We start from the raw sequence: 20,594 nt of genomic DNA, 5'->3' as shown, positions 1-20,594 counted from the left end.
GAGTTATTTCTACTATTTCAGTGGAAATAGTGTTGAGCGATTAATGAAATATTCGTTTTGGGGTTAGCCGATCAGATTTTCTATATATTATCGTGAATTGGGTTGGCCGATTCCGACTCCCATTGAAATCAATGGGAGTAAAAAAACAGGCTTAATAACACGTTTGTGTGCATGCAACCCTGTTTTCTAAGAATCTGTCTCAGTTGCTAGCACTTTTGTCTTTCACTGCTGGGGTCCTAGGTTCAAATCCCATCAAGAATAACATCTGTATGGACTTTGAACTCATCCAGATGCTGCCCTTGGTCAGTTTTGAACCTACAACTTCAGCACTGCAAAGCAGCAGTCTTAACAACGTAGCCACCACACCTGTGCTTTTTACTCCAGAGCAGAAGTACTACAGGAAATGCCAAAGAGCGCATAACCCTCCACCCTCTTCCAGATGTTGGCCTTGGTCAGATTTAAACCTACAAGTCCAGCACTGCAGAGCAGCAGTGCTAACAACTGAACCAGCACATCTGGCTATTCCAGATGAAAATAACAACAACAAGAATAAACACAAAGAGAGCTTACCTCCCTCTCAAGATGTTGCCCTTGATCAAACATACAACTCCAGTTCTGCAAGGCAGAAGTGCCAACAACTAAGCCATCACAACTGTATTTTTTGCTCCAGAGGAGGAGGTGAACAGGAAGATTAAAAACAAAGTGAACATAAAAACAACATCCAAATGTTGCAAATGACAGATTTGAACCTAGAAGCCCAGCAAGGCAACAGTGCAAATGACTGAGCCACCATGCTTGTTCTTGATTCTTTTTGCTCTTCATTCTCCCTCTTTCTTCTTCCTCTAACTCCCGTGGAGGAGAAAAAGAAGACAGTGAAGAAGAAAAAGAATAAGGAAAAGTAGCAGTAATTCAAGTATCAAGAGGGAGAGAAGGGAAAAGAGAAAAGTAAAGAGATGAAGGAGAATAAGAAGATAATCTTCTACTTTAATTTTTTTTATTTCCTTCTTCTCCTCTGAAGAAGCAGGTGGGGGAAGGAGGAAGAAGCTTAGTGGCTCAGTGGCTAGCACTATTGCCTTGTGGTGCTGGGGTTTTAAGTTCACGGCGGATTATAGACCACATCTGCATGGAATTTGTATGTTCTCCTTGTGTTTTTTCTTCTTATTCTACTCCATCTTCTCCTCCTCTGGAGAAGAAAAAAAGAAGGGTGGTGACTCAGTTAGTGTTAGGTCTGCTACCTGTGTCTGCCGCTCTCTTGCTAATCTGGGCAGATGCAGGCATCTCTCTGCTTCTTCTATTTGAATGTACTCTTTGTTCTATTTTCTACCAGCAATGAGGGAATTAACCCCTCTCAGTGCTTACAGCCCAGATGCTGCTTAAATAACAATTACCCTTCTAGAAAAAGAAAAAGGAAAAGTAGCAGTAATTCAAGTATCAAGAGGGATATTAAGTGATATTAAGTGAGCTGGGGACCCTCCCTCTTTGCCTCAGAATTGATGTGTTTTTGCTTCAGACACCCAGCACATCTAGGTTGCATGTTTCAGGACTGTTCTGTCTTTTAAGCTGGTATCTGTATCTGTTTATTTTGTATGTTTTTTACATTATACTTTAGCCTGTGTGTATCTGTCCATTTCTGTCCAGTCTCTGTGTCATTCCTGTTTCTGTGGTAGTCACTATTTCCTGTCGGGTATAGTAAGTCCCAAGGTTCCAGCATGGGCCAATCTTATCAGGACGCCTACCCTGCTTATAGAAAGGGGTCTTCCTGCTTAGCTATGGCAAGTTACCCATCTGAGATTTCCCTGCTGTGGCACTGGGGTCAGCTGCCAGCCGTACCAGGTCTGGTCTAAAAGCCAGGTTTGGTTGGTTAGCACAGTGGGTTCACACCCATAGCCCTAACAGTATTCTGAGGTCATGGATTCTGCTGAGCCTGTCTGTTGGGGTATTTCACACTTGCTCCAAGAATTTGTTCAGCAGCGAGATCACCAAGAACAGATCCTGTCATATTTGTACCAACTGAATATTCGCCTGAACTCCATATCTTCTGACACAGCGGTACCGCAGTCTTCCGCAGCAGAAGCAACTCTGGCTCCATTCCCACAGTCAGTTTCTGCCACTGGATCTGGTCATTGATTATTTGCTACCCCCCATGTTTCGAGGGAGATCCTAGACAATGCCATGGGTTTATTAATCAGTGCTCGCTACAGTTCAAGCTGTTCTCTCATCAGTTCCTTACTGACCGGGCTAAAGTGGCTTTTATGATGTCTCACCTCTCTGGACAGGCTTCGGCCTGGATGAACCCTCTCTGGGAGAGAGACAATCCTATGGTCAATAACCTAAGTATATTTGTGGAAACGTTTCGAAGGGTGTTGGATAAGCCTATTCGTACTATTTCGGCTTTGTCCTTCCTGTTACGTCTACGTCAGGGTAGTCTCACCATGGAGCAATACACCATTAAGTTTAGAACCCTGGCCTCGGAGTTGGGTTGGAACAATGAGGCCATGGTAGTGGCATTCTGGGAGGGCTTGACAGGTCGCATCAGGAGAGGACCAAGGTGGCTACCCAAGAGAAGAGTTCAATCCACCTGGCACCCAAGTACCAGAGACCGCTTTTTTTCCCCGCTTACTACCTTTTTGTCTAATGACTCTGAACCCATGCAGATTGATTGAATCAAACTATCAGAGGAGGAGCGCATACGCAGACGTGCCAAAAATTTGTGTGTGTACTGTGGAGCCCAGGGGCATAATGTCCGTCTCTGTCCTCATAAATCAGAAAAACTCTTGAGCCTAGGATGAGAGTAGGAGTAGCTACCTTAGGTATAAACCAGTCCTCTCCAGGTTTGTATTTACCTGTCACATTGTCCGTCTCCGGTATGCAGTTTCCTGTGTCAGCCTGTCTGGATTCTGGTTTGGCAGGGAATTCATGCATCAGGTCTTGGTGGAGCACTACCAGATTCCTATAAGACGTCGGGAGAGACCTCGGGTGGTGACAACTGTGAGTACAGGTACCCTTTCTGAGACTATTCAGTTTGTCACAGAGCTGCTGAATCTGAAAATAGGTCCTCTCCACTCAGAAAAATTTTTCTTGCTGGTTCGTCTGAGGTTTACTAGTGCCCAATTGCCAGGCCTCTTGTCACTTCTCCCAAGCAACTGAATAGCTCCACCTGTCCCTCTGTCCACAACTTGTGTCAAGAGTGGGACCATAGAAAGTTAGGTTCCAGACAAGGTTCTCAGATCTTCAGGTGGATGTTGTGAGACAAGCTACTCGAGTTCTCATCGACAAGCTACGGACTCTCTCCAGAATGGGTCTACTGTAAAAAATAGTTCGCTCTCTGAGTACACCATTTCTGATATTAATAAATCCATAGCCCCAGAAGATGAATCCGGAGCTCATAGAACCAGGAGGAGAAGGGGGCGTAAGGGGGGAGGAACGGTTAGGTCTGCTGCCTTCTTGCTATTCCAGGCAGACACGGGCATTGATCTGCTTCTTCTGTTTGAATGTACTCTTTGTTCTATTTTCTACTAGCAACGAGGGAGTTAACCCCTCTCAGTGCTTACATCTGAGCTGCAGCTTAAATAACAATTACTCTCCTATTTGATTGAGCTAGGGACTAGAGATGAGCGAACGTACTCGTTTCGAGTACTTACGCACCCGAGTACCGCCATTTTCGAGTACTTCAGTACTCGGGTGAAAAGATTCGGGGGGCGCCGGGGGGCGGGGAGAGGCGTGGAGGTGCGGGGGGTAGCAGCGGGGAACAGGGGGGAGCCCTCTCTCTCTCCCTCTCCCCCCCACTCCCCACTGCTACCCCCCGTGCCGCCACGGCGCCCCCCGAATTTTTTCGCCCGAGTACGGAAGTACTCGGAAATCGCGGTATTCCGGCGAAAAGGGGCGTGGCTGAGCACGTTCGCTCATCTCTACTAGGGACCCTTCTTCTTTGCCTCAGAATTGATGTGTGTTTGCTTCAGACACACAGCACATCTAGGTCACCTGTTTCAGGACTGTTATGTCTTTGGAGACGGTAACTATATCTGTTTATTTTGTATGTTCTTTGCATTATGCTTTAACCTGTGTGCATCTGTCTATTTCTGTCCAGTATGTGTATCATTCCTGTTTCTGTGGTAGTTAGTCTTGTTCTATGCTTTGTGAACACTGTCCCTGTTTCTTGTCAGGAATAGTCAGCCCCAAGGTTCCAGCATGGGGACGTTCTTATCAGGACACCTACCCAGCTTCTAGGCAGGGGTCTTCCGGGTTAGCTAAGGGCGAGTTACCCATCTGAGATTTCCCTGCTTTGTACCTTAGACCACTGGGCCCAGCTGCCAACCATACCAGGTCTGGTTAGCACAGTGGGTTCAAACCCAAAGCCCTAACAGCTTTTCTCTTCCAGAACAAAATAGACAGGTGTGGTGGCTCAGGACTGTTGTTTTGCAGTGCTGGAGATGTAGGTTTAAATCTGATCAAGAGGCAACATTTGAATGCAGTTTTTTAAAATCCATGCAGATATTATCCTTGAAGGAATTTGAACTTAGGATCCCAGCAGTGAAACGCAAGAGTGCTAGCAACTGAACCACATTCATAGACACATGCACACCTCTCTCCTGCTTTTATTTGTAAAATGATTTTCACTCGATTTTTGCTAAAAATTGGGTAGGGATGACCTGTTTCGATTTTGCAAAAATCTGCTCGATTTTTTCACCCTATGCCAATCACGATAAGCAACACTGCTGTTTAACTATTTTACTGCATAAAGTAGCAGAAAAAAATGAGACCTGAAAGTAAATGTTTGGTGGTCTCTTTACCCTATATTGAGCGAGTTGGAGAGCAATCTGGAAGAAGGCATCAGGGCTGCTCCGGCATTTTTTGATAAGTCCTTTTCCAAAATCTGTGAAGCGGAGGCAGTAAAAATCCACATCATCCGCTAGTGTCTTTGCTGTCAGGTAGGAAGACTGAATGACCTCTCGACACTGCAAGAGAAGCAAGTTTTGATTAGAGAACCTCTGGGTTCATCAAAGTATTACCTGAAATGTTTCAAACCATTATCTGATTCAGAAAATCATATTCTACCCTTCACATCTCATAATACACTTTAAAGATGTCCTGATATTTGAGTGAAAGGGAATGTGCAGTGTATAAAGCAAATCAGCATGGTATTTAGCAATAACCATTTTAATAAATGGTTGAAGTTGACAGTTGAAAAGGAAGTCAGGAAGAACATGAAAAAACTGTTAACCTCCTAACAAACACATCAAAATTGGAAAAACCTTCACAAAAATGTCACTTTCTTTTTAATATATATATATATATATATATATATGTCATGTAAAAATATTTTTAACCCGTTTACTGATATATCTAATTTCAGGCTTAAGAGCCAGTAAATCACATCCACTTTTCTGTTCCAGCCATTATAACTTTTCATTTTTTTGTCAATGTAGCTGTATGACACCTTGTATTTTGCTGGAAGAGTTCTAGTCTATATAGGAGCCAACTTCGGGTACATATAATGTATTGAATAATCTTTAGTATTTTTATTTTTTTTGCTGGGGCAATGGAAAAAAAGCAATTTCCCCATTGTTTTTTGGGATTGATTTTTATGGCGTTCACCATGTAGTATAAATATTATGTTAACATTATTCTACGGTTCAGTACAATTTTGACAGCACAAGGTTTATAGAGGTTTTATTCCATTTTACTACTTTTGCACAATATAAACACTTTTTTTTTAATAAAAATACTTTTTCTGTTACACCACATTCCAAAGCCCTAGCATTTTTGTGTTTCAGTTAGCATTGCTTAATCAGGCCTGTTTTTTATGGGACAACTTGTAGCTTTTTTAGTACCAGGTGTATATGCCAATTTAATTTTTTTCTGTTTTGGGGAAGCAACATGAACCAAAAATCTGATATTTCAGCAATTCCTTTTTTAGTTTTATTCAAAAGTGGAATTTAGCATGCTGGGTAAGTAATGTAATATTTTACAGTATGAGTTGTTATGGATGTGGCTATATCAATTATGTATATATTTTTTTAACTTTTTATTTTTTAATAATTAAAGTCTTATATAAGGTAAAAGCGTTTTAAAATATAGACGCTATGGTCAGGAATAACAGTATAGAGGAGTGGAGGAGTGAATAAATTAAAAAGTCCCCATCATTTCCCTTTCTGGGAAAAAAAGACCTCCATATGTTGCAATCGGAAAGCAAGTTTGCTCTTTGATTAATTGGGGGGGGGGGGTGGCAGTAGGAGACACAGGAGAATCTCAGATCTTCTCTGTTGGTGGCTTGTTTCCCCTCCATCTCTCCTCTGCACACACTGCCTGAAAAGTAACAGCTATAAATTCAGTATTCCCAACCCTACTTTATGTGACTGTAGTTCTGTAAGTGCTACTGGCACGTATAGAAACTTACTTTTAAAATTAGACCAAAAATATGTCAATAGCACTGATAGAACTGGAGCTACAGCCATTTAAAGTAGAACAAGCTCTGCTCATCCAAAACTGTAATGTTCCTTTCCTACAGAATGAACAGAGCTCATCCTAAATTGTAGGGGGTTAAGGAGAATAAGATAGTGATGCTTGTACAGTCAATAGACAGTATGCGGGCCTACATTGTATAAATGGCATGGTAGTGTGTCGAACACTGGTCTTAACGGCATATTGTATTTAGCAAACACTTGTTTGTTAACTAACCGTGTCTTTAATGTGAACATAAAAATGGTTGTTGGTCGGCTGTACATCTCCTTATGTAAGCAAGAAAGATGCAATTTCCCAAATTCTTACTAACTCCTTAAAATCTTGTTCTTATCACTGTTTAAAAAACTTACCATGGGTGGAATATCCCATTGCAGTCTGTATGGTGGTGGCAATAAGTCTCCAAGATCTCCACGGCAGTTCCCATCCGCAGTGTACTCCAATTCAAAGCAATCTGTGGCCAGCATGAACTAGATAGAGAAGGAAAAAGGAGGATGAAACAAAGTAATAGATCAGATAAATTATGAAAATTGAGGCTAAGAATGGAGTTTCAATGAAGAATATAGAAGCACAACTCAAAGATTAAAACTGTATGCTGATACGTTGGCTGCAGTGGTCTGAAAAATGATCTGTGAGCAGTGTCCCTGCTTCTACAATGGTGATTTGCAACAAATTCCAGCAGCTCTCTAGGGCTGCCATTAAAGCATCTGAACCAATAACAACACTACCAGGTAGAGATGGAGCAAAGCTTAACTTGAGATTAAGGGTGGGTTCACACGAGCATGTTTTTGGGCGTACTTAGGTGCGTACATACGTGTGCACCTAAGTACAAGCAAAAACATGCGTGAACACAGCTGTGTGCTTGTTGTCAATGGAGCCGCAGCTGCTGCCGGCGGCTCCATTAAAAATAATGCTCTGCCAGCACCCCTGCATTCTTTTTCAGAGAAGGGCTTTACATATAAGTCCTTCCTTGAAAAAGAAACATTTTAGTGTAAAAAAAAAAAAAAAAAAAAAACAACTTACCTCTCCACCGCTGCCCTGACCCCCACGGGCATGAAGAACACATCTGAGCGCTTCAGCCAATCACAATCAGAGCTACCAGCAGGTGGGGATTTTAAATCCCCGGCTGCTGATAGCTGAGAACTACAGAGCTGGGGACAGCACCAGACGTTGCGGCTGAGCCCCGGTAGCTAAAGGGAGGGAAGTATGCTTTTTTTTTTTTTACACTACTTTTCTTGGATTTTCAGGGAAGGGCTTATGTTTAAAGTCCTTCCCTGAAATTCAATGACGGGGTGCCAGCAGCAGGATTCTCTACCGCAGCTGTCATGTGTGACAGCTCCGGTTGAGAATTGAAGAATTCCTCTGCTGCATTTGCCACAGATGTGCCAGATGTATCAGTAGGGAATTCTTTTAACTAGCAGGGGTGAAGAAAACATCTGCCGCATGCAGCAGATGGGTTCTTCATCCCTGCGGGGGTCATGGCAGCAGTGGAGAGGTACGTTTTTTTTTGTTTTTTTTACACTAAAATGTTTCTTTTTCAGGGAAGAGCTTATATGTAAAGCCCTTCCCTAAATAAGAATGCAGGGGTGCCGGCAGAGCATTGTTTTCAACGGAGCCACCGGCAGCAGCCGCGGCTCCATTGAAAACAATGCGTGCATTCCCAATGGTGCTCGCATGTCCTGTCTTTGCAGGCACACACCTGCAAAGTACAGACATGTGCACACACCATAGGGAATTAAATGTTGCAAATACAAGTGTGTTTTTGTGTTGCGTATGCACGCAAAAAACACGCTCGTGTGAATGCACCCTTAACATGTTAACAAAACATTCTGTGCCACAGTTTATTTCCCCTTTCAATAGTTTTTCAATGGCTTAACATAACTTGTCGCAGAAAGTTATCACGCTCAACTTAAAGTTTGCTATATCTGTAACAGTTGACTGTAGATTGAGCTGCACAGTCTATGGCCTATATCGCTCTAATAGCTGCATCTGTTTCAACTTATAGAAGACAATAGGGGCTAGTGTGACTATCCACCAAGTAAACATACAGGTAAATGTCATATGCCACTATTCATCTGGATGCTGTGTGTTCTATCTATAGATAAAATGCACTATCTATCTGAATACTGCATGACACTAAATATTTGGGCCTTTGTATGACATTATAGTATCTGGACTCTGTGTTCATTTTATGTGAACACTATGTGGCACTATATTTGGCTGTAGTATATGTAATCACTTTTGTACTATATGATTTCATCTTCCTTGGATCCAAAATCGATTGCAACCGGCAATCTGGACCTGAGATCGAGACGGATTACACTTGGTAGAAATGCAATGCAAGGAATGGAAAAGATCTGGAAAAGCAAGGATAATTAGCATTGCAACAAAAACCAGACTGGTCAATGCAATCGTCTTCCCCATAACTATGTATGGTTGCGGAAGTTGGACGCTCAGAAAAACAGACAAGGAAAATTGATGTGTTTGAACTATGGTGCTGGAGGAGAATGCTAAGGATACCTTGGACTACCATGACAATGAACTAGATAGTGTTAGATCGCGTCAAACGGAAAATATCACTACAGGGCAAAATCATCAAGCAGTGGCTGTCTTTTTTTTGGCCACGTGATGCGCGCTAACTCACTGAAAACAGTACTGATGCTTGGCAAAGTCAGTGGAAAGAGAAGATCAGGATGACAAAGAACAAGATGGCTAGATACAATCAAGGCCATCATGAACATGTAAATTGCGGAACTGAAGCGGTGAAGGACAGGGATGCATAGAGAACATTGATCCATAGAGTGACCGAAGGTCGGATGCGACTGAACAGATAATCATCTTCACTATATGACAGTATTTACCTGGAGTTTGTTTTGTTGGACCAGTTTATAGGGAACATTGCCTAATGTTGCTCCTTACAGTATGTTCATTAGCTATAAAAACTTATAGGGAACTTTGCTTAGAAGGTGGATTATTGAGTTTGCATAACCATCCAACAATCAGGCCATGTCACTGACAGAAAAGCTTGGAAAATCCAATAAAATAGATATGAAATAGACATAAAAGTATATAAATTCTCTCCATATGGGTCGAGGTGGATTACAGCAGTGTAAATTAATGTAGAGCAATATATAGATTTCAAGCAACTTTTATAAAATATCCAGTCATGAAGTCAGATAGTACCTCCCACAAATGTCCAACGACTGGTGCGTCAGCCCACGAATGCTCAGCGTTTAGACCCAGCCTCCCATTTTTATACACAACCAGAGTGAAGGACTTATCAAACCACCTGGAATGAAAAGAAGTACTGACAAAGTCTATGTACACACTCTTTATACGTGTAACATCAGCTCCCACTAGTGGCAAACACTGTAACACAAGACTAGAATTGCAAATGACAAATTGCTAATTGTAAATGCTAAACAGAAAAAAAAATCATAACTCAACATTATAAATTTTACTTCTATTACTTCTATTTTATATTGCAGCGTATCTCACATTGAGCATTCTGACCACTGCAGTTCTATTACATGATTTAACTTGTTCATGGCAACTAAGGCGGAAAGCAATTTTCTGCACTCAGCGTAGAAGTAAAACTTTCTCCCAGCATTCCTATGACTTTGGTAGGCAAAGAGCTGTGAAACATGAGGAAGTTGCTGGGTTTACACAGTGTATATATGATCGATCGATAAATCTATAGATCGATAGAGTTTTGGGGGTGATAGTGGCTCCAGTATTCTCGCTGGATCCTATCAAATCTTGACTACTCTTGGTTGTCCTATACCCAATACAGACTTGAGTTTCCTGATGTGCAGGTGTAAAGTTTAGTGCAGGTACCCATGTGAAGGCAGTCTTGTCGGGGCAGGTGGGCTCAGAAAATTTGATCAATATGTGCACTAAGAACTTCACATTTAGGGCTCCCACACACTTGTGTTTGCGTTTTTTGTCAACGCGATTGTCAATGGGACTTTATAATGTTAAAAACGCAACGCAACACAGTACAACTTGTGTTTTTGGTGCATTGTGTTGCGTCGCATTTTTAACATTAGAAAGTCCCATTGACAATCGCGTTGACAAAAAACGCAAACGCAAGTGTGTGGGAGCCCTTATTGTTCAGGAAATGTAGTAATAGTGCAATTTAAAATTAACCTGTCGGTAAAGGTTGTGATTATTAAACCACTAGCATGTTGCTATAGTGCTGGAAAATATCTTTGTAGATGTGCCCCTGTTGAAACAGTCACGGTATCCACACTGTTAATGTATCCACTCTGCATTGATTGAAGTCTCGGCTGGTAGAGTTATGTGTGAAGTCCGCGCCAGCTCTGTCGAGTGGCAACACTGTAGCAGCATGCCAGGAGATTAATACCTTTGCTGGCAGGTTCTCTTTAAGGCTTTTTCAAAGTCAGTGTTTGCAAATATCTTAAAGCCTTCAGAGTGCTGAGAAATCTTTCTGTTCATTTGCTTTTGCACTGCGGTCACTTTGCAAACACTGAATTGACATAGTGCACAAAAAATGTCACATAGTTACTTCTGCTTCACTGGGCTTCTAAGAAAATAGAAACTTAAAAGAGGTGTTCAAGAACTTAAAAGAATCTGGAACATTATATAGCATTATAAGAGGCCTGCTAAGTATTCTCAATTTCAGTGCCATTCAGTAATACATTTTATTGGTTTTCATACATTGCCATCAATATCATTCATTACTAAAGGAAACAAATGTGATTACCTTTTAATGGCTAACCAAAATACATGATGTTATAGCGAGCTTGCGAACCGTCTGAAAACCATATTCCCAGACCCTCCCCTTGTTTTACAAGCAACCTCCAAATTTGAGAAACTTTATAATCAGGAGTACACAAAAAGGAACTTATCCCTGTAATGTAAAGAGGCTGCAAGACCTGCTCACCTGAACTGACCACGGACAGGATACAAATCCCCAACACACAGCATAACATCATGTATTTTTGTTAGCCATTAAAAGGTATCATATCTACAAGATTACTTGGTTTCTCTTACTGAGAACAATCACATTTGACTCTACTGGCTAACACCGTACCAAACCTTTGTTTTCATTATACCTAAAGGAAGCAATCCATGAATACACAAAATACAAAGAATAGAAGTTACCTGTTGTAGCAATTTCCATGCAACAGAGACTTCGAATATACACTCAGGGAGTTTTTGTCACTCTCCTGATAACCACCTTCTTCAGTATCCAGACAGACAAAGAAGACACCACGTTCAATGCTACTTAAAGAGACCCGATTTACACCATTAGTGAAGAACTGAGCCCGAGCCCGAGCCCAAGGAACTCTAAAGAAAGAAGAGTGGTTGCAAAGTGAAGAATGAGTATGTGTATTATAGATATATGTACACTGCAGTATTTTATTTGACTACATAGTATTCATGTAAGATTTTTATAGCAAGATTTAAAAAAAAATACATGCATCGCTGTCAAAGCGCAGCGTTGGGAGGCGCTGCGTTTTCAGCCCTGTGTGAGTAGCCCCATTGAAATGAATGGGAGTGTTGTACAGCGTTTAGCGCTGGGCTGAAAAGGCAGCACTAAACGCTGTATAAAACGCCCTGTGTGAAGGAGGCCTAAGGATCCATATGCTGAATCTATGGAATTGATGTGTTTCTGGGGCTAAACAAAAACACAACCTAAAGGCCCTTTAAATAGTGTTCTCCCTGTACTAGCACGGTACCGTATTACTCTCAAACTCATGTACTATTGTCTTCAGCAACACATTATGTTTCACAGTAGTAACAACACTGTAGGCACATTTCACACCTGAACTGTTCATAACTTTTCTGCATGGCAGTGTAAGAATAACACTACACTGATGATCTGACTTATAATGGCATCACATAAAGAAAACAAACTATGCTTGAATATTCTGAATAGCGCAATACTTTCTACTGTTGGATTCGCCTACTATTATGTACTCACCGTTCCCCTGCTGTGAGTGCAGCCAGCTTCTCCTCACCCGGTTGTGGTGGACTTGGGTCATCAAGGATGCACTGAATTTGTGTCTGCAACTGTCGTGGGCTAAGCAGTGTTCTGTCATCATACAGACACAGCCGGTAGTAGCGGCCTTTGTGATAGACGCACACATGGCGACTCTCAACTAGGTGTTGGAGATGGTCTGTGGAGAAACACGCATGTGATGTTGATGGTTTTTATTCTATTTTAACATTTTTACCCTTGAAGGATGAGGCTCTTATTTTTTCATTTTTGATTTCTCCTCCCCACTTAAAAAAAACATAACTCTTCTATTTTACGGTTAACATAACTGTCTGATGGCTTGATAATACAATTTAATGTACTATATACTATATTGAAAAACTTTTAAAAACTTCTAAGTGGTGTGAAAAGGCAAAAAAGCTATTTTGCAATCTTCGGTGTGGTCTTGTTTTTATGATGTACACACTGCAATAAAAATGACATGATAACAATATGCGGTGGCTCAGTACAATTATGACGACAACAAATTTATTTGTTTTTTGCACTACTTTAAAAAAAAATAAAAAATATTTCTAAAAAATTAATTTTCTATTGTCGTCTTTTGAATGCCATAACTCAATGGAGTTGTGTCATTGGTACAATTTTGAAATACATTAGACCTTTTGATCGTTTTTTATTAAATTTTTGGTTCAGGACTGGCTGACCAAAAAAGCACAATTCTAGTGTTTTTTGTTTTTTTTTACAATATTTACCATTATTTTGATAGATCAGACTTTAATGGGCCCGGCGATACCAAATACGTTTAGGTTTCTTTTGGTTTGATTTTTTTTTTAATGGTATAGGATAAGTAGGGGGAGTTAAACTTTTAATATCTTTTTTTTTAATTATTACAATAATAAAAAGCTTATTTTTACTTTTTTTTCAGCCCCAATAGGGAACTTGAACTTGCAATCATTTGATTGTTTATACCATATATTGCAATACTGAAGTACTGCAGTATATGGTATTTCTGCCAGCCTTCTATTACAACAGGTTAGTAGGCAGAGATACAGTGGAGCTTGAAAGTTTGTGAACTCTTCAGGATTTTCGATATTTCTGCTTATATTTGGCCTAAAACTACAGCAAATTTTTAGAGAAATACTAAGAGTAGATGAAAAGAACTATATCAAACAAATGAGTGGTAAAAATTGTGAACCATTAGGATTAGCAGATAATTTGAAGATGAAATTAGAGTCAGGTTTTTACTGGGAGCAAACATAAGTGTTGAGATGCATTTCCTCTGCAATCATCTAAACTACCTTTCCCCAAAATTTGGAGCTCTGAGTGAAGAGCAAATAGAACGTTTCCACCAGAAAACAGCATGGAACACAGATATCAAGGCATGTAGAACAGGACCATGATGGCAGACTACTGCTGGTGTTTGCAGAGTGACAACCTTGATTATGTCTGTTTCAGAAAAAAAAAATTTTGGTTAAACAATTATTTAAAGAACTATTGATCTTTTCTTTCATTTACAAGCTTACTGTACTGTGGCACATGGGATTAGCTGCAAGAATACAACAATATGGTAGCAATGATTGGTGGTATAGTAGTGCCTCTCTATAATACACTGTGGTGCCACATGTCCTGTACTGCTCTTTACATATGCAAGGATGAGCTGCTCCTCTGGACACCAGTTGAGAGCAGATCAAAGTTATTTTTGCATACTGCACAGAACCCTGAAGAAGGTCTTGTTCACTACTTAGAAAGTGATTTTCAGTGGTTTCACACAGAATATTTTTTAGTCAATGGGATGAAAATCAGTTGTGAGCGGGTAAACTGTTTTAAAGAACAGGGATCAATCAAAGTCTGATCTTCACTACACTTTTGTGGAAGTGAATCATGGCACGAACATAGGAGATTTCTGAAGACTCCAGAAGAAGAGTTGTTGATGCTCATCAGGCTGGAAAACATTACAAAACCATCGCTGAAGAGTTTGGACTTCACCAATCCACAGTCAGACAGATTGTGTACAAATGAAGGAAATTTAAGACCATTATTACTCTCTCCAGGAGTGGTCAACCATCAAGGATCAAGCCAAGAGCAAGACATATAATAGTGTGCGAGGTCACAATGGAACTCAAGGTAACCTCTAAGCAACTATGTTAATATTCATGAGCCCGCCATTAGGAGTACCCTGAACAACAATGGTGTGCATGACAGAATTGCAAGTAGAAAGGCACTGCTCTTAAAAATGAACATTGCTGCTTGTCTGCAGTTTGCTAAAGATCACCTGGACAAGCCAGAAGTCTATCGGAATAATGTTTTGGTTGAGTATTTTGGCTTAAATGAGAAGAGTTATGTTTGGAGAAAGAAAAGCACTGCATTACAAAATAAAATCCTTGTACCATCTAGTAAACACTGTGGTGGTACTATCACGGTTTGGGCCTGTTGTGCTGCATCTAGGCCAGGATGGTTTGCCATATTTGATAGAACAATGAATTCTGAATTATACCTGCCAATTCCAAAGGAAAATTTCAGAACATTTGTCCATGAGCTGAATCTCAGGAGAAGGTGGGTAATGCAGCAAGACAACAACCCAAAGTACACATTCTACAAAATTATGGTTAATGAAGACTAAAGTTAATGCTTTGGAAAGGCCAAGTCAAAGTCCTGACCTTAATCCTATAGAAATGTTGTGGAAGGACCTGAAGTAAGAAGTTGAGGAAACTCATCAACACTACAGAATGAAAACAGTTTTGTACAGGAGAATGGATTAAAATTCCTCCAAGCTAATGTGTAGGACTAGTCAATAATTACCAGAAATGTTTAGATATAGTTTTTGCTGCACAAGGGGATCACACTAAACACCCAAAGCAAAGTTTCACATACTTTTGCCCCTCACAGACATGGATCATTTTCCTTAATAAAAAATAAATGACCAAGTCTAATATTTTTGACTCAATTGTTTGATTTGGTTCTCTTTATTTTGTTAAGACTTATGTGAACATCCAATGTCATTTTAGGTCAAATATAAGCAGAAATATGGAAAATTCTGAAGGGTTCACAAGCTTTCTAACACCACTATACATGGAAACCCTGGGGACCTTCAGAAGTCCCAAAGCCACTATAACACTTAGAAGGCACTTTGTGATCTCATCATGGGGGGGACGTTTGGGACCCCTGAAGGCATTTAAAGGGCTAACAGCTGCATTCAGCATTAATGCTGATTACAGCTGTTGCAGACAGATATCAGCTGTCAAAGATAGCTTACAACAGCTGTGTATGGACTGGGCTCAGCTCCTGGTCCCACTCTATGCAAACTCTGTGCACCTAGTATGTACATATACATTGTGGAGTGCCAAAGAGTCAAAGGTACTATGACACATACTTTGGTTTTATGCCACTGAAAATTTTGGGGCTAAAACCAGAAGTTGATCCAGTAGGATGTAGAAGTAAAAGCCCTTCCCTTATATTTTCCATATGTCTTGAATCAACTTATGGTTTTGGTTTTAAAAAAACTGTATGAAAAACATCTACGAAAACCTGTGTGGAAATATTCCTAAAGAGAAGACAGAGCTCTGTATTCTGTTAGGAACCAGCACATTACCCAGTATTTTCCTTACGCTGTCTGTTAGGCACATTTTGTATTGGTATTTAAATGGCATTTTAAAAAAGTAAGATAAATAGTTATCAGATTTTTTTTTTAATTTCCCAATTTAAAAAGCCTATCCTATCTGGGCTAGAAAAGTAGAGAACCACATCCACACAGTTAATTTTTGTCTTCACCAAAATGAATAGGATTTGTGTTTAGCACTGGCATAACTATAAGTGATGCGGTTGCTCCCGGGCCTAGGATCCTTTGGGGGCCCATAAGGCCTCTCTTCTCCATATAGGGAGACCAGTGCTATGAATAAAGTATTATAGTTGGGGGCGCTGTTGCAGGTTTTGCATTGGGGACCAGAAGCTTCAAGTTACACCTCTGCGTTAAGGGGTTAAGAGAAGCTGAAGGGCCCCAAGATAAACTTTTGCACCCAGGCCCATGAGCCTTTAGCTACTCCCCTGGTGTCTTAATGCTTTCCCATGTGTGTACCCACCAGTCTCCACTCCTGGAATCCTTGTAGTATTAAACATTCTCTCCATCTGATATGAGCACATGGGGACAATGCCAAGAGCCATGACCTGGTGACAAAAGTGGATTGTAACTGTTAACAAAATTACATGCCAGAACTGCATCAAAAATGATCTTTTCATCTTGTGTATTTTGAAATATTGTATGGCCATCTCACTTTCCCACCCGTGTGTAGCTTCAGTCTAGTATTTCTAGCTGCATTAAATTAGCATAACACATTGTGATAGCTTCATTATGGCTTCACTTACTGGTGGTATGAGACCTCTTTCCAGTTTTCTGCGGTACATAAGCATGGCATGGATGGCATTTCCAGCCCGTGCTGCTTGGATTGTAGTTGGATTCACAGTTATGAAATCCTATTTTATAGACAGAAATATCAGCACATATCAACATATAAACTAACTGCGTACAGAACATAAATGAAATCAAAAATGTAAAGGGAACCTATCAGGTCCCTTATGTTGCCCTAACTGACGGCATCACAGTATAGTGACAGACACTCTGAATTTAGCAGTTTGTCACTTATATTGATGCCTGTAGTCATTTTAACTAAAACGTACATTTAAAACAGTGCAGCCGGAGAGAAGTCTGATGGCATTCATTGAGATTCATGTATTCAAGTGCCCCCTGTTCTATTCCTCTCTCCAGCCACTGATTAACAGGTCAACTCCCTGTGCACAGTAATGCAGAAAAACTTGTCAATTAGTGACTGGAGGGAGGGGAGGACGAGTGAATACATAAATATCAGTGACTACCAGGGGAATCCTCTTTGGCCACACACTGCACTCTTACCAATGTAAGTTTTAAATAAAAACTATTGCACACATCAATATAAGTGACAGACTGCTGAAATCAAAGTCACTATACTGTTCTGCCCTCAGCCAAGTTAGCAGAAGGGAGCTGACAGGTTCTCTTTAAAGTTCAACAAGTTACAATGGCCTCAGGTTACAATATTTATAACATGCAATTATCATTCCTGCACCATGGTAACTAGAAACTACATTCAACATACAATGTGACAGTCAGGGCCAATCTGTGGCACATGTGCAGAATATGGACAGTTTTCAGGGGTATTTCCTAGCTAAAACACCTGTGTTATGGCAGTGCATGCAATGATTGGTGGTCTACTAATGCCTCTTTACAGTACATTGTGGTGCCAAATGTCCTATATCCTTTTTACGAATGCAAGGATGAGCTGTTCCTCTGAGCACCAATTGCGAGCAGCTGAAAGTTATTTTTGTGTACTGCACAAAACCCTTAAGAAGTTCTTGTTTGTTACATAGAAAGTGATTTACGATGGTTTCATACAGAATATTTTTTTCAAAAATGCCACACAGTTTTGGATGCAGAGCCAAAGCCGGAAGTGGATCTAGCAGGAAAGAGAAGAATAAGTCCTTCATTTATATTTCCCATAACTTTTGAAACCACTTCTGCACTTGGTTCAAAAAATGGTACCAAAAACCTGCGTTTGATTCCAGTCTAAGTTTTTGATACTCTTTTTTAGATAAGTATGGAAGTGGATACAAAATAAGAGTTAAGCAATGAAGGGCTCAAATATGGCATGAAAAACTGCCACAAGAACTGCTGAGTATGAAAGCTCCCTTATAGTGTCCAGCAGCTATTTCTGACTTTTATGTGTAGGGAAATACTGTATTAGTGATTTTAAGACCTGTTTATTACGCAATGTACATCATGTTCTCACAGAATAAAGGCTATTGTCAAAATGTAACATTTAATTAGTAAGGAAAAAAAGTTTAAAATATCAATAATAGAAATTCTATCTAGCAAATTCTTCAAACTATGAACCAAACTGTCTCTGTGACTCAATAACAGGGCCGCAAAACTCCTTTTTTCCTTATTGCAATACCATGTCCAAACTCTTCCAAATGAAAAATAATCACAGGCACTTTTTTTTCTTATATAAGTTGAAAAAAAATGTACTGACATTCAGCAACCCTGCACGATCAGGCCCTGGCACTAAACTGCAAAGTCCTGACCCTTATATCCTATCAATAACAGGTTCATCAAGGGACTTCCAGACAGACAAAATATCTTCCTGTCTGGATCTTTGGCTTCTAAATATAGACATCATATAGAGAAGTTGCTGCCTTGACCCCATGCTCCCCCAGGGTTGGGCAAAAAAAGAATAAAAAATGCAGTTTCCCGAAGCCAAGTCCACTCTTGTGGCACTAAGGAAGAACTGATATTGAGAACTAGTGTGACATAAAAGGTTATTATACATTATACTGTACATTATTAGGATATGATATTAGTTTCAGGTTGGTCATCCGAACTAGAGACCTCAATGTATTGTGATAAAGTGCCAAGCTGAAAATAAGACATAGCACTGTGTATCCTAGTCTTCTTTTTCTCCCTCACCTACTGCGTAGAAGTCTATGTACCGATTCACCTGAGGAGGCTGCCACTAGCTACGACCACTCCTCCGGGTTGTGCTGGTTGCACAACCTATCCAGGTACTAACATTCCAGCTCCAGCAGGCTGGTGTGTTCATTTAACAATAAGCAGGACTTCCTTTTTGTCTAGATCAAAGCTGAAAATAAAGCCAGCTAATGAACAAAAAAATACCAGTAGTAATATTCATGGAATGGAACTTGCTGCATGTATTTTGATTTTACAAGGAAATGCTTCTAGCCAGCTTGGTAAGGTTAAATGTGAAGTATAACGCATACTGTAGTATCTATAGGGACTTACCATTGCATAGTAGTTGCTGTTCACCATTATTGGTCCTCGGCCACGAAGATAAATATACTCTTCCCACCAGTCACTGACCTACAGAAAGTAAGAAATGCAAGGTATCACATATGATACAGGGAGTCAAGCTGGATATGGCTCTCTGCCTTTGCTTATATAGGCCAAAGCCCTCTTGCAATCATTCCAATATACCTGAAGGGGGACATGGGATGAGTTTGTCTAGAGTAGACCCCTAGTTTAAATTCCACTAGTAGAACAGAAAAGCTAGTGCACACAGTTTAATACGACAGTGCCTAATTTCAAACAACTGAAATCCTACCAAGGTACATACAGTACTGTAGGCCTATGCTTCTACATTTCTAAATATCATGAGGTAGTATTCCACAAGACACCATTATCAGTCAATACTAGTAACCGTTCACATACTGTACTGCACCTACATAATTTGTTGCCCACCAAGACTTGAGATGGAGGTATTTCTGTAGTTTGCGTCCTAAGTTTTTTTGGAAGTCTTCTGAAAGTTCCTTCATGCGACTGAATTTTTCTTCATCTAGTAATGATTCTACTGATTGCAAGTACTGCAATGAAATAGGAATAGATAGTAGTAGTCAATATATATATACATAAAGTACGGTATTTGTCCCCTTCCCAATGTTTTCTATTTTTGCATATTTGTCACACTTAAATGTTTTAGATCTTAAACCCCTTTTATTATTAGACAAAAAAAACCAAAATAAAAATACAAAATTCTGTTTTTAAATAATAACTAAATTTTTGAAAAGAAAAATACTTGCTAGTCCTATCTAGCTCTATGTGAAAAAAGTAATTGCCCCTTTAGCTATGAATTCAACCTCTTATCCAAATTACTTAAAGGGGTTGTCCCGCGCCGAAACGGTTTTTTGTTTTTTTTTAACCCCCCCCCCCCCTGTTCGGCGCGAGACAACCCCGATGCAGGGGTTAAAAAAACAAAGCGGGTAGTACTTACCCGAATCCCGGCGGTCCGGCGTCTTCATACTCACCTGCTGAAGATGGCCGCCGGGATCCTCTCTCTCTGTGGACCGCAGGGCTTCTGTGCGGTCCATTGCCGATTCCAGCCTCCTGATTGGCTGGAATCGGCACGTGACGGGGCGGAGCTACACGGAGCTGGCATTCTGCACGAGCGGCCCCATTGAAGACAGCAAAAGACCCGGACTGCGCAAGCGCGGCTAATTTGGCCATTAGAGGCCGAAAATTAGTCGACACCATGGAGACGAGGACGCCAGCAACGGAGCAGGTAAGTATAAAACTTTTGATAACTTCTGTATGGCTCATAATTAATGCACAATGTACATTACAAAGTGCATTAAT

The 20,594-nt window shown here is 40.4% G+C and overlaps 1 protein-coding gene across 1 annotated transcript in view; it reads right to left on the bottom strand.

The window, feature by feature from the left end:
• CPT1B (carnitine palmitoyltransferase 1B) overlaps window positions 1-20,594 on the bottom strand; it is a 51,785-nt gene that overhangs the window by 12,746 nt on the left and 18,445 nt on the right. Inside the window, exons 6-14 of the mRNA XM_066592232.1 lie at window positions 19,688-19,825; window positions 19,248-19,325; window positions 16,784-16,891; window positions 16,501-16,585; window positions 12,410-12,605; window positions 11,587-11,772; window positions 9,643-9,748; window positions 6,813-6,929; window positions 4,791-4,955 (exon numbers count right to left, since the gene is read on the bottom strand). Coding sequence (XP_066448329.1) covers window positions 4,791-4,955; window positions 6,813-6,929; window positions 9,643-9,748; window positions 11,587-11,772; window positions 12,410-12,605; window positions 16,501-16,585; window positions 16,784-16,891; window positions 19,248-19,325; window positions 19,688-19,825 — 1,179 coding nt within the window. The remainder of the gene's footprint in view (window positions 1-4,790; window positions 4,956-6,812; window positions 6,930-9,642; window positions 9,749-11,586; window positions 11,773-12,409; window positions 12,606-16,500; window positions 16,586-16,783; window positions 16,892-19,247; window positions 19,326-19,687; window positions 19,826-20,594) is intronic.

The sequence above is a fragment of the Eleutherodactylus coqui genome, chromosome 2 (genome assembly GCF_035609145.1).
Source record: "Eleutherodactylus coqui strain aEleCoq1 chromosome 2, aEleCoq1.hap1, whole genome shotgun sequence".
Lineage (NCBI taxonomy): Eukaryota > Metazoa > Chordata > Amphibia > Anura > Eleutherodactylidae > Eleutherodactylus > Eleutherodactylus coqui.
Note: the sequence above shows the minus strand (reverse complement) of the source record. Positions and strands in the feature narration are given on the sequence as shown.